Source organism: Bos javanicus, chromosome 3, assembly GCF_032452875.1.
Source record: "Bos javanicus breed banteng chromosome 3, ARS-OSU_banteng_1.0, whole genome shotgun sequence".
NCBI classification, from domain to species: domain Eukaryota; kingdom Metazoa; phylum Chordata; class Mammalia; order Artiodactyla; family Bovidae; genus Bos; species Bos javanicus.
In genome coordinates this window covers 51169050-51182198 of record NC_083870.1, presented here as the reverse complement: position 1 = coordinate 51182198, position 13149 = coordinate 51169050, and the positions used below count along the sequence as shown (strand labels likewise).

The following is a 13149-nucleotide window of genomic DNA, read 5'->3' as shown; positions in this document are numbered from 1 at the left end:
CATTAAAGGCCCAGTAGAAGGAAAGATGTACCCGTTTCCAGGCATACAAACCATTTACTTTAGTCTACTCTCCTACACAAGATGCACATCTAGTTAAAAAAAAAAAAAAAGATTACAAAGCATAGGAAAAGGTAAAAAACCAAACACTTCCAAGAGATAAAGCAATCAACAGAACCAGCCTCATATATGACACACATATTGAAGTTTTCTGACAGGGAATTTAAATTAAGGGCTCTATGGGAAAGGAGAAAGATATGCAACATCAGATAGGTAATACCAGCAAAGAAATGAAAACTGTAAGGATTATAAGGAAATACTAGAAGTAAAAAGCATAGTAACAGACGTAAAGAATGCCTTCAATGGCTCATCAGATAACTCACAAAGTGGAGGAAAGAATCAATGAACTTAGTGATAAATCAAGAGAAATAGGTCAATCAACAGAAACTGAAATACAATGAGGAAAAATAATGGGAAGGCAAAGAATAACCAAGAATTGCTGGACAACATCAACAATTTAATGTAAGTACGACTGGAATTCCTGAAGAAGAGAGTGTGGGATAATAAGTATGTGATGAAATGATGACTAAGAAATTTCCAAATTTCATGGCAGTCACAAATTCACAGGTCCCAGAAGCTCAAGGAAAAAACAAGCAAAAGTCACATCAAGTCAAATTGTATTTCCCTAGGAAATTGTCCACTTCATCTAAAGATTTGAATTTCAAATGTATCGCTTAAACATGCCCACAAAACAAAAAGACAAGACTGTTTAAAGGAATGAATTCCAGGGACTTCCCTGGTGGTTCAGTGGTCTTTGCTTCCACTGCAGGGGGCAGGGGTTTCATTCCCTGGTAGGGGAACTAAGATCTCAACTACCCCATGACCAAAAAAAAAAAAAAAGGGAGTTAAAAGAAAAGGAATGAATTCCAGCAAATATTTAAGTAACAGGTAATTTCAATCTTACAAAAAACTTCTGAGAACAGAAAAAGTTAAATACAACCCAACTCATTTATCAAGCTTACTATAACCTTGGTGCCAAAACCAGATAAAAGTCTCCCGACAAAAGAAAATTACAGTACAATCTAATTCAGGTACAAAAAAATCTAAATTATGAAAAAACTGATTTCTGCAATGGGAATATATTATGTATGTTTCTGTGTCTGCCCTCTATATCACAAACTTGCATTTTGATAACTGTACCTCAATATAACTGATTTTCTTCACAACCCTATATATTTTATTCTTTGCATTAAAAAATATTATTTTGAAAAGAGGTTCATAGGTTTCAGGCTCCCAAAGGGGTGCATGGCACACAAAACAGATAAGAACCTCTGTACTAAAGAAACTCCTATTGGAGATATACACAAGGAAACATGCAAGAATGTTCAGGGCAGCAATGTCTGTAATAGCAAATGTCAGTACAAGGAGGAAAGTGGCTCCATAAACTAAGGTATACTTACCAGGCGCACTTTTCTAAAAGTCATTAAAATGAAGGAACTGGAGCTACATGTATCAGCAAGGACCTATTTCTTAATCTGGATGCTGGATACATGGGTGTTTAATGCAATATTCTTTAGATAATCAACACATCACACTATTTTTATTTATTTTTCTCACTTTGCAATGAGAAAGCATCATGGATCATCACCAGTACATGCCCTGACATTTAGGAACCATATCTATTAGTCAGGAATAGTGCAAAATACAAATTCCTTAGGAAGGTTTTCTCCTTTCCAAATTTCTTCTAGGTTTTCCAAAACCACCTAGTTGGAATTAATTGTCCTGTCCTATTCTCCATTGCAATTTGTATTTAATTCTCTAATTACAAATTTCTGAATTATATAGTGCTTCCAGTTTTATTGATAAATTAGAGATACCAAGGGAACATTTCATGCAAAGATGAGCTCAATAAAGGACAGAAATGGTATGGACCTAACAGAAGATATTTCAAAGATATTAATATATTAAGAAGATATTAAGAAGAGGTGGCAAGAATACACAGAAGAACTGTACAAAAAGATCTTCACGACCCAGATAATCACGATGGTGTGATCACTCACACTGACCTAGAGCCAGACATCCTGGAATGTGAAGTCAAGTGGGCCTTTGAAAGCATCACTACGAACAAAGCCAGTGGAGGTGATGGAATTCCAGTTGAGCTATTTCAAATCCTAAAAGATGATGCTGTGAAAGTGCTGCACTCAATATGCCAGCACATTTGGAAAACTCAGCAGTGGCCACAGGACTGGAAAAGGTCAGTTTTCATTCCAATCCCAAAGAAAGGCAATGCCAAGAATGTTCAAACTACCACACAATTGCACTCATCTCACACGTTAGTAACGTAATGTTCAAAATTCTGCAAGCCAGGCCTCAGCAATATGTGAACCGTGAACTTCCAGATGTTCAAGCTGGCTGAAAAGCAGAGGAACCAGAGATCAAACTGCCAACATCCAGTGGATCATCGAAAAAGCAAGAGAGTTTCAGAAAAGCATCTATTTCTGTTTTATTGACTATGCCAAAGCCTGTGACTGTGTGGATCACAATAAACTGTGGAAAATTCTGAAAGAGATGGGAATACCAGACCACCTGATCTGCCTCTTGAGAAATCTGTATGCAGGTCAGGAAGCAACAGTTAGAACTGGACATGGAACAACAGACTGGTTCCAAATAGGAAAAGGAGTACATCAAGGCTATATATTGTCACCCTGCTTATTTAAATTCTATGCAGATACATCATGAGAAACGCTGGGCTGGAGAAAGCACAAGCTGGAATTAAGATTGCCCGGAGAAATATCAATAACCTCAGATATGCAGATGACACCACCCTTATGGCAGAAAGCGAAGAACTAAAGAGCCTCTTGATGAAAGTGAAAGAGAAGAGTGAAAAAGTTGGCTTAAAGCTCAACATTCAGAAAACTAAGATCATGGCATCCAATCCCATCACTTCATGGCAGATAGATGGGGAAACAGTGGAAACAGTGGCTGACTTTATTTTTTTGGACTCCAAAATCACTGCAGATGGTGATTACAGTCATGAAATTAAAAGACGCTTACTCCTTGGAAGGAAAGTTATGACCAACCTAGATAGCATATTCAAAAGCAGAGACATTACTTTGTCAACAGAGGTCCATCTAGTCAAGGCTATGGTTCTTCCCGGGTCATGTATAGATGTGAGAGTTGGACCAGAAAGAAAGCTGAGCGCCGAAGAACTGATGCTTTTGAACTGTGGTGTTGGAGAAGACTCTTGAGGGTCCCTTGGACTGCAAGGAGATCCAACCAGTCCATCCTAAAGGAGATCAGTCCTGGGTGTTCATTGGAAGGATTGATGTTGAAGCTGAAACTCCAATACTTTGGTCACCTGATGCAAAGAGCTGACTCATTTGAAAAGACCCTGATGCTGGGAAAGATTGAAGGCAGGAGGAGAAGGCGACAACAGAGGATGAGAAGGTTGGATGGCATCACCAACTCAATGGACATGGGTTTGGGTGGACTCTGGAAGTTGGTGATGGAACAGGAGGCCTGGCGTGCTGCGATTCATGGGGTTGCAAAGAGTCAGACATGACTGAGCAACTGAAGTGAACATACAGCATTGTATAAGTCTAACATGTACAGCATAACTTGATTTACATATATTGTGAAATGATTACCACAGTAAATTTAGTTAACATTCATCTTATATAGTGAATTTAAATACAGTTTGTGCATGACTGATTTTTCAAGTATAAGATCTTTGATGGCTACACACTGCTTTGTATTCATAAGTTCGAAAAACTACATTTGTTGAGTTTGACTCATTTACCTATAGTCACTCTGAAATAAATCCTGAACACTGGCTAAAAAGTTGTGGTTGCATATTTAATATTTATATTGAGATAAAATCTGATCATAAGAGTAAAACTGCCCATCATAAAGCCAGATTTCTACTTTTTATAATCTTACTATTATTTTTAACTACAATGAAAAACACATGAAATAACTCTGTGAACAATGTAAAATGAGATATACTTATTCTAAAGGATTTACATATCTGTGTTATCACATTCAAGTTGGGATGATGATTTTACATTTACGTGTATAGGATGATATATGAGTTAACTATGCCCCCTACTGACTGAAAAAGTATTCTGAAAACCAAATAACATTACAGAGAATAGATGTACCACATAAAAACCAAATATCCCAAATGTAGTTTTATAATGCAAATGGGTGTCATAAAAAGGACTTTGTAGGTTTTAAGTCAAGAATATCTGAGATAGTATTTACTAGAGAAACAGGGGACAAGAGAAGTATAACTTTGGAACTGACTGCTCAGAGTCACCACATTACACAATTTTAGGAAGCATCCTTCACATTACATTCTGTATCAGTGGTTGTCAAGCAGGGGCAATTTGGCCTCCCTGGGGACATTTGACATCTGTGTGGAGATGTTTTCAGCCATCATAGGGAGGTGGGGGTGTGGTGCTTCTGAATAGAGGGTAGAGGGATGTGGTAGTAGTTAGGGGCCAGAGATGCTGCTAAACGTGCTACAATGCACAGGCCAGTCTCACAATAAAAAATTATCTGGCCCCAAATGTTAAGTTATGTTAAGAAATTTTGCTCAACCTGAATATTCCCTTTTAGGTTTGCAATAAGGAAACAAAGTCAAATAGAGTTTTACGACTTGCTTCAACTTTGCTGAAAGAGTTAAAGAAGACACTAAATCTCTGCCATCAAGGAATATGGGTTTTGGGACTTTCCTAGTGGTTCACTGGTCAAAATTGCCCCTGCACTTCCAGTGCAGGGGGCACAGATTCAAACCCTGGTTGGGAAACTAAGATCCTGCATGCCACATAGCATGGCCAAAAAATATATATATATATAGTATTACGTTTTAGTCCTTTTCATTTGGGATAGAAAATTGTAGATGAGATAGTTTCATATGTCCACCTTTTAGCTCTACTGTAAGGATGATACAATTTGTACATAAACTTTTGATGGGTTAACAATAATTTTTAAAGTTATTAGGCTACCTGTGTTTCCATTTCCATCATCCTCTGTTTTATTTCTTTTATTTCTGCTTGTGTTTCAGCTTCTCTAAGTCGGATGGTCATCAGTTCATCTTGTAACTCAATCATGGCATTTTTCTTAGGTGGGTCTTTCCATCTCCCAGTAGTACGAGCTAAGTGGCGCTAAAATTTAAAAAAAAAATTATATTGCAACAAATATTCCCAGTACTATATACACATATATATATATAAACATATATATTTATATATATAATATATAATATTATATAATATATACTTTTATATATTTATAAATATATATATATATTTATAAATAAAAGCCAAATTAACTGAGCACTTATTTCAGGCCCAGTACTGTATAACCCACTTTATATGTGTCATTTTATTTAATTCCCAGAAAATCTTAAAAGTTAAACGCTATTATTTTCACTGTACAGAAAAGAAAATGGAAATTGTGATTAAGTAACTCCAGAAAGGTCCCACAGCCAGTAAGTGGCAGATTTGGAGTATAAACTCAGATACAGTTCAAATATGTTTTTATTCTGTAGATTAATTATTGTAAAAAATATAATTTTTATCCTCATTTTTCCCTGAGAGATTTTTACATTATTTTTTAATGAAATCCCAGGAAAAGGGGGAAATGGAACCATTCATGAATTAGGGAAACAATAGCAGAAATTAAGAACAGTGTTCTCAAAAAATTCTTTCATTTGTTTTTAATTAATTTCCAGTTTATTGCTGTCTGATATTTCTTTAAAAAAAAAAAAAAAAAAGCCATGGCAATGTAAAGAACTTTGCTAGATATATTCCCCACCCCAATTCATACCAAGATCACTTTCTGAAATAATACGTAGTTTTTTTCCTTTCTGTTTTCCCTTCTGTCTTATAGATTCTATTTTTCTTTTTTTTCTTTTTTGCTACTTATCAGTAGTTTCCCTCATATGTGAATAAATTTGTGGCATATAACCAACTAAATGTCTATTTTATTTTGTGATAAAACCATTTTCAAAAGAAGTTACAAATTCATAAATTTATGTTGATGCCACACACCCTTCTGATGTTTCATAATGACCAATGAATTTAACAACAGAAGAAATAAGTATAATATAAAAAATATTTTCTCTTAGTTCTTTAGAAAAAGTTAACATAAATCACAATGGTATAATAAGACAACAAAAATATGACTTGGTCTCTATTTCACATTTTACTTAATTCTAAAAATCAAAGAGAAAAAAAGCTTTAAAGTACTTTCAATTTCTAAATGCTCTCAGTTTTGTACCTAACAGAGTCTTTCTCACTTTAAACTCAAACCCTAGTGTCGGTCGTTAACTACTTCAAATTTATACAAAATGGATATTCAGGTTTTACATTTTTTTTAAAAAAGGCACACAAAATATACTCATATACCTGCCAGTGTTCCTCCAAATCCTTGACTTGTTGTCTAAGCTCTTTCAAACCCATAATAGCTTCTGCTTCTCTCAGTTTCACAGCAATGAGTTCTTCCTGAAGTCTTGCAATGTTATTCTCATCAGGAAAGGAGTTGTTTCTCTAATGCAAGAGAGAATTGGGGATTTTTTTTTAATTTAAAGAATAAAATATAGCATATACAACAATACAGCAAAATAACAAGAGCTATTTTATCTCATATGTAATTGTGCTTAATTTGATACAATCTTATTGAGATATAATCCACAAACTATGAAACTTATTAGTCAGCCATTTTTAAGAGTATTCACAGGGTTATGCAACCAGCATCACAAACTAATTTCAGTACATTTTAATCACCCCCAAGAAACCCTATGCCCATTTGCAGTTACTCTATGTTTTCTACACCCCCAGGCCCTGACAATCACTAACGTATGTCTCTACGATCTTGCCTATTTTGAATATTTCATACAAATGCAATCATACAATTTATGGCCTTTTATGACTAGCTTCTTTCACTCAGCATGTTTTCAAATTTCATCTTTTTTTAAAATTGCCAAATAATAATTTCAATGTACAGATATACGACATTTTATTTATATATTCATCAGTTGATGGAAATATGAGTTGTTTCCACTTTGAGGTTACTACGAGTAATGCTGCTATGGACATTTATGTAAAAGTTTTTGTGTAGATATATGTTTTTAACTCTCCTGAGTATATATGAAAGAGCAGAAATGCTAGATCATATGGTAATTCTACATTTAATTTTTAAGAAACTGGCAAACTTTTCAAAAGCAGTTGCATGTTTTACATTCCCACCAGGAAGGAACTGTCTTTAATTTTAAGGACACTGAGAATCTAATTCTGTTTTAATAAAACACTAATCAGAATTATGGAGCAACAAGATTAAAAATGTTTTTCAACATGGCAATAAACATACTAACCTCTGATCAGGACTTCAAACAAAGCATGAACATCATTTATATTTTAAGGATTTATGGAAGAGAGCAGTTCAAATTTTATTTTTTCAACACACCACTTTGGAAAAGGAGTATAAAATATTTGTACATTAGTCACTACTGTGACTAATCAATACTCAAGAAATTAGTTCTAAGGTAATCTAAGTATTTCCTTCAAGGGTACAAGATGGGTCCTGAAAGACCCATCTTCGGATATAGGGTTGCCATATTAAACTGCTCTCAGGAATGACCAAAGAATTCTAAATTAGGCTCTAATAAAAGTTCCTTGAGTAAACTAAGTTCCAAGTCTACAAAATTTTCCATCTCTGAAATATTTCATTAACATGTTAGCCCACAGAGATGGCTGAATAAAGTTATTCTTGCCAACTACACATTTTTGTGATGGATTTTAAATATTTTCTCAACTGAAATCCAGAAATTTACTGTATATGTATTTTAAGAATAACTATCTTGCATGAAGAAATTAACCATCAGAGATCAGATCAGTTGCTCAGTTGTGTCTGACTCTTTGCGACCCCATGAATTGCAGCACGCCAGGCCTCCCTGTCCATCACCAACTCCCGGACTTCACTCAGACTCATGTCCATCGAGTCAGTGATGCCATCCAGCCATCTATCCTCTGTCATCCCCTTCTCTTCTTGCCCCCAGTCCCTCCCAGCATCAGAGTCTTTTCCAATGAGTCAACTCTTCACATGAGGTGGCCAAAGTACTGGAGTTTCAGCTTTAGCATCATTCCTTCCAAAGAAATCCCAGGGCTGATCTCCTTCAGAATGGACTGGTTGGATCTCCTTGCAGTCCAAGGGACCCTCAAGAGTCTTCTCCAACACCACAGTTCAAAAGCATCAGTTCTTCGGTGCTCAGCCTTCTTCACAGTCCAACTCTCACATCCATACATGACCACAGGAAAAACCATAGCCTTGACTAGACGAACCTTTGTTGGCAAAGTAATGTCTCTGCCTTTGAATATGCTATCTAGGTTGGTCATAACTTTCCTTCCAAGGAGTAAGCGTCTTTTAATTTCATGGCTGCAGTCACTATCTGTAGTGATTTTGGAGCCCAGAAAAATAAAGTCTGACACTGTTTCCCCATCTATTTCCCATGAAGTGATGGGACCGGATGCCATGATCTTCGTTTTCTGAATGTTGAGCTTTAAGCCAACTTTTTCACTCTCCACTTTCACTTTCATCAAGAGGCTTTTGAGTTCCTCTTCACTTTCTGCCATAAGGGTGGTGTCATCTGCATAGCTGAGGTTATTGATATTTCTCCCGGCAATCTTGATTCCAGCTTGTGTTTCTTCCAGTCCAGCGTTTCTCATGAGGTACTCCGCATGTAAGTTAAATAAACAGGGTGACAATATACAGCCTTGACGAACTCCTTTTCCTATTTGGAACCAGTCTGTTGTTCCATGTCCAGTTCTAACTGTTGCTTCCTGACCTGCATACAGGTTTCTCAAGAGGCAGGTCAGGTGGTCTGGTATTCCCATCTCTTTCAGAATTTTCCACAGTTTATTGTGATCCACACAGTCAAAGGCTTTGACATAGTCAATAAAGCAGAAATAGATGTTTTTCTGGAACTCTCTTGCTTTTTCCATGATCCAGCGGATGTTGGCAATTTGATCTCTGGTTCCTCTACCTTTTCTAAAACCAGCGTGAACATCACGAAGTTCACGGTTCACATATTGCTGAAGCCTGGCTTGGAGAATTTTGAGCATTACTTTACTAGCAAGTGAGATGAGTGCAATTGTGCGGTAGTTTGAGCATGCCAAAGAATGCTCAATGCTTCTTTGGCATTGCCTTTTTTTGGGATTAGAATGAAAACTGACCTTTTCCAGTCCTGTGGCCACTGCTGAGTTTTCCAAATTTGCTGGCATATTGAGTGCAGCACTTTCATAGCATCATCTTTTAGGATTTGAAATAGCTCTACTGGAATTCCATCACCTCCACTAGCTTTGTTCATAGTGATGCTTCCTAAGGTCCACTTGACTTCACATTCCAGGATGTCTGGCTCTAGGTCAGTGATCACACCATCGTGATTATCTGGGTCATGAAGATCTTTTTTGTACAGTTCTTCTGTGTATTCTTGCCATCTCTTCTTAATATCTTCTGCTTCTGTTAGGTCCATACCATTTCTGTCTTTTATCGAGCCCATCTTTGCATGAAATGTTCCTTTGGTATCTCTGATTTTCTTGAAGAGATCCCTAGTCTTTCCCATTCTGTTGTTTTCCTCTATTTCTTTGCATGGATTGCTGAGGAAGGCTTTCTTATCTCTTCTTGCTATTCTTTGGAACTCTGCATTCAGATGTTTGTATCTTTCCTTTTCTCCTTTGCTTTTCACCTCTCTTCTTTTCACAGCTATTTGTAAGGCCTCCCCAGATTAACCATAGGATGCATGAATACCAACAAAGCTACTTTAAAAATCTATTTTTAAATGGGACCCAAGAACATTTCCTTCTTCCAAATATTCAAAAGAGAAAGATCCAGACTCTTAACTAAATCATGGAGCCCAGAATACTCCCCATTAGGCATTTTAAATTTTTTTTTGGCTTTTTTCTCAACAAATAGGAGAAAAAGTTTTCCAAAGATAATATAAAAATAGCAAGTAGATTTCTAGCACAATTATTCCACTATTAACTGTAGTTATACCCTGTTCTATTTCATTAAGAAACAGTTAAGAATTTGAGGCTCTTTCATGTCCATTGTTTATGAGATTCTCAATCAACGGCTAGATACTACCTAAGGGTAAAAGAAACAAATGCAACACAGAACCCAAATCATCTATGATTTTATAGATGAGAAAACAGAGATTCAGAATTTGTGATTTGGAACACAGACTCTCAAGTCTGAGGTTATGAGAAACCTAAAAGTGTTTCTATTTCCACTACTCATCTGTACTTTAATAACCTTCAAAAGAGGTAAGTTAACTTCTGTAAGTACATCTCCAGCTAAAATCTTCCTATATAAACTGTGATGGTTTTCTGTAGCTTAGAAAGCTGTAACAGTTATACTCAGATGAAAATTAACCTGAAATGCTTATGTATTTATTTAACTAGTCTATTTCTACACTGTTGCAGATAAAACTATTATAATATTTGAAAACAATGGTTAATTTCTTTCTTTAAACAAATTTACTTTTACAAGAAAAACAAGACAGAAAGCTGTGGTACATATACACAATGGAGTATTATTCAGCCATTAAAAAGAATACATTTGAATCAGTTCTAATGAGGTGGATGAAACTGGAGCCTATTATACGGAGTGAAGTAAACCAGAAAGAAAAACACCAATACAGTATACTAACGCATATATATGGAATTTAGACAGATGGTAATGATAACCCCGTATATGAGACAGCAAAAGAGATACTGATGTATAGAACAGTCTTTTGGACTCTGTGGGAGAGCGAGAGGGTGGGATAATTTGGGAGAATGGCATTGAAACATGTATAATATCATGTATGAAACGAGTTGCCAGTCCAGGTTCAATGCACGATACTGGATGCTTGGGGCTGGTGCACTGGGACGACCCAGAGGGATGGTATGGGGAGGGAGGAGGGAGGAGGGTTCAGGATGGGGAACACATGTATATCTGTGGCGGATTCATGTTGATATATGGCAAAACCAATACAATATTGTAATTTTATTTTATTTTTAAACTTTACATAATTGTATTAGTTTTGCCAAATATCAAAATGAATGCATCACAGGTAAAGTTAAAAAATAAAATAAAAACTAAAAAAAAAAAGAATATTTGTGTATTTTGTGCTGAGGATGCAAATTTCATAGTGGATTTTTTAAAATTTACCTTGAATTGGGAGAAAAGCAAGTGATATATTTATATACTGTTGGGATAAAAATGGTAATATTCATTTTTAAAAGAACTATGAATGTGGTTATGATTTTAGTTCTTTTTACTCATGTTTAGCACAGGTTTTAAATTCAAAAATACACTGTGGTCTACACTGACCCAAAAGTATTCCATACATTAGTTTAACAAATATATGGCAAATTTTTCATAGCTAAATCTAATTCTTCTAGAAGGAAATTGCTGCCTTCTGTTTAATTACATTAACTGAAATGTGCTTAAGAGGAATGTTTTCAGCATATTTTATATACTAAAAAAAAAAAAGGGTTAGTATTCGGTCAATGGCCAAGATGTAATATTACTGTGTTGTAGACTTTTATAGTTCATATCCCAATTGCCCCAGATTTTAAGGAAATGGCAACCCACTCCAGTATTCTTGCCTAGAGAATCCTATGGACAGAGGAGCCTGGGGGCTGCCATCTATGGGGTCACACAGAGTCGGACATGACTGAAGCGACTTAGCAGCAGCAGCAGCAGTCTGAGAGATACTCTGTCAGCTATAGCTGGGTGACTCTAAAGGCTGTTAAGTACTACTTATCTTGACAACAGTTAATCTCTATTCCTTAAGTTTCTTTTCTCCAATAATTAAATATCATTCATATCAAAATTATCCTGGTTGTTTCCCTCTAAAAGGACTTTAATCTCTATTTTTACCCAAAATATGGAGCTTTGACCAGTATGGTAACAACAAAAATTAAATAGGAATCATGTATTTTTTCCTTTCCTCTCTTATAACCATGTAAGATTTTTAATGTGCAAAAAACCATGCCAAATTTCACCACTCAATAAGCACTTAAATATCTATCATATGTCCCCTCCAGTTTGGGAATGACAGCCTTCATGTTGTTCTTACCTTTTCTATATCCAGAACTTTATCCTGCATTTCCTTCAGTGCACACTGAGACTCAGCTTCACTCAGTCGGGCTTGGACCAATTCCTTCTCCAGCTGTAGCACAAAATCTTCATTGTAGTTGGAACTGCATTTATGCTACAAGTTATAGACATACACTGAAATTTTTCAGAAGTTTGAACATGTATATATATTAAAAATAAGTGCAATTACACAATACAGCTATTGAGGGTAACCAGATTGTAAAAGTTCCATCCACCTAGTATTTCCAGCTTATCTCCTTTCCAGAAAATAAAAAATTCCAGGTTTGATATCTATAATGATGATCACATTATCAGGTGTTTATAATTGAATCCAATTTGTAGAAGATAAATATCTTCTTTTATCTATCCGTCCATCCAGATGCTAAGAATCTGTTCCAGCTCTATAGACCTGAACTGAACAACACCATAACCACCAGTCATATATGGTTACTGAGCACTTGAAATGTGGCTAGTCAAATTAAGAAAGGTTGTAAGTATAAAATACAAACTGGATTTTGAAGGCTTAATGTGAAATAAAAAGACAAAATATCTCATTAATTTTAATACTGATTGTATGTTGAAATAATATTTCAAATGTACTGAGTTAAAATACTGATTTAATCAAATAAAATTTATTATTTATTAATTTCATTGTTAGTTATTCCTTTTATTATGGCACTTTAAAAGGCATATGTGGCTCACATTATATTGATATTAGACAGCACTGATATAGACTACAGACATTTACTGAAAATTCTATTTTAACTTAATAGGAATAAAAATAAGGCATCTATAATAACGTAAACCATCCTAAATCCCAAAAGAACAAAAATGTATTTGCTGTTAAAAATGTACTGATCTCTTTAAATATATTCATGAAAAAGATTGTTAGAAGCAATGATGCTGCATAAAGAAATTAACCATGAAAGGATGAAACTCTTCCATCTCCTTTCCTACTTTACACCAATGTAGCTATTTAAGAAATCCCCTTTCAAACTAGTTTGT

At 35.4% G+C, this 13149-nt stretch overlaps 1 protein-coding gene across 12 annotated transcripts in view; it reads right to left on the bottom strand.

Annotated features, from left to right (window-relative positions):
- Positions 1 to 13149, bottom strand: part of EVI5 (ecotropic viral integration site 5) — a 239151-nt gene that overhangs the window by 83679 nt on the left and 142323 nt on the right. For 9 of the 12 annotated variants that reach the window (XM_061411190.1, XM_061411185.1, XM_061411189.1 and 6 more), the window contains 3 exons: positions 12125 to 12259; positions 6411 to 6551; positions 5007 to 5165 (listed from right to left, as the gene is read on the bottom strand). In XM_061411190.1, coding sequence (XP_061267174.1) covers positions 5007 to 5165; positions 6411 to 6551; positions 12125 to 12259 — 435 coding nt within the window. The remainder of the gene's footprint in view (positions 1 to 5006; positions 5166 to 6410; positions 6552 to 12124; positions 12260 to 13149) is intronic. The other 3 variants (XM_061411186.1, XM_061411196.1, XM_061411197.1) reach the window with 1 other exon arrangement.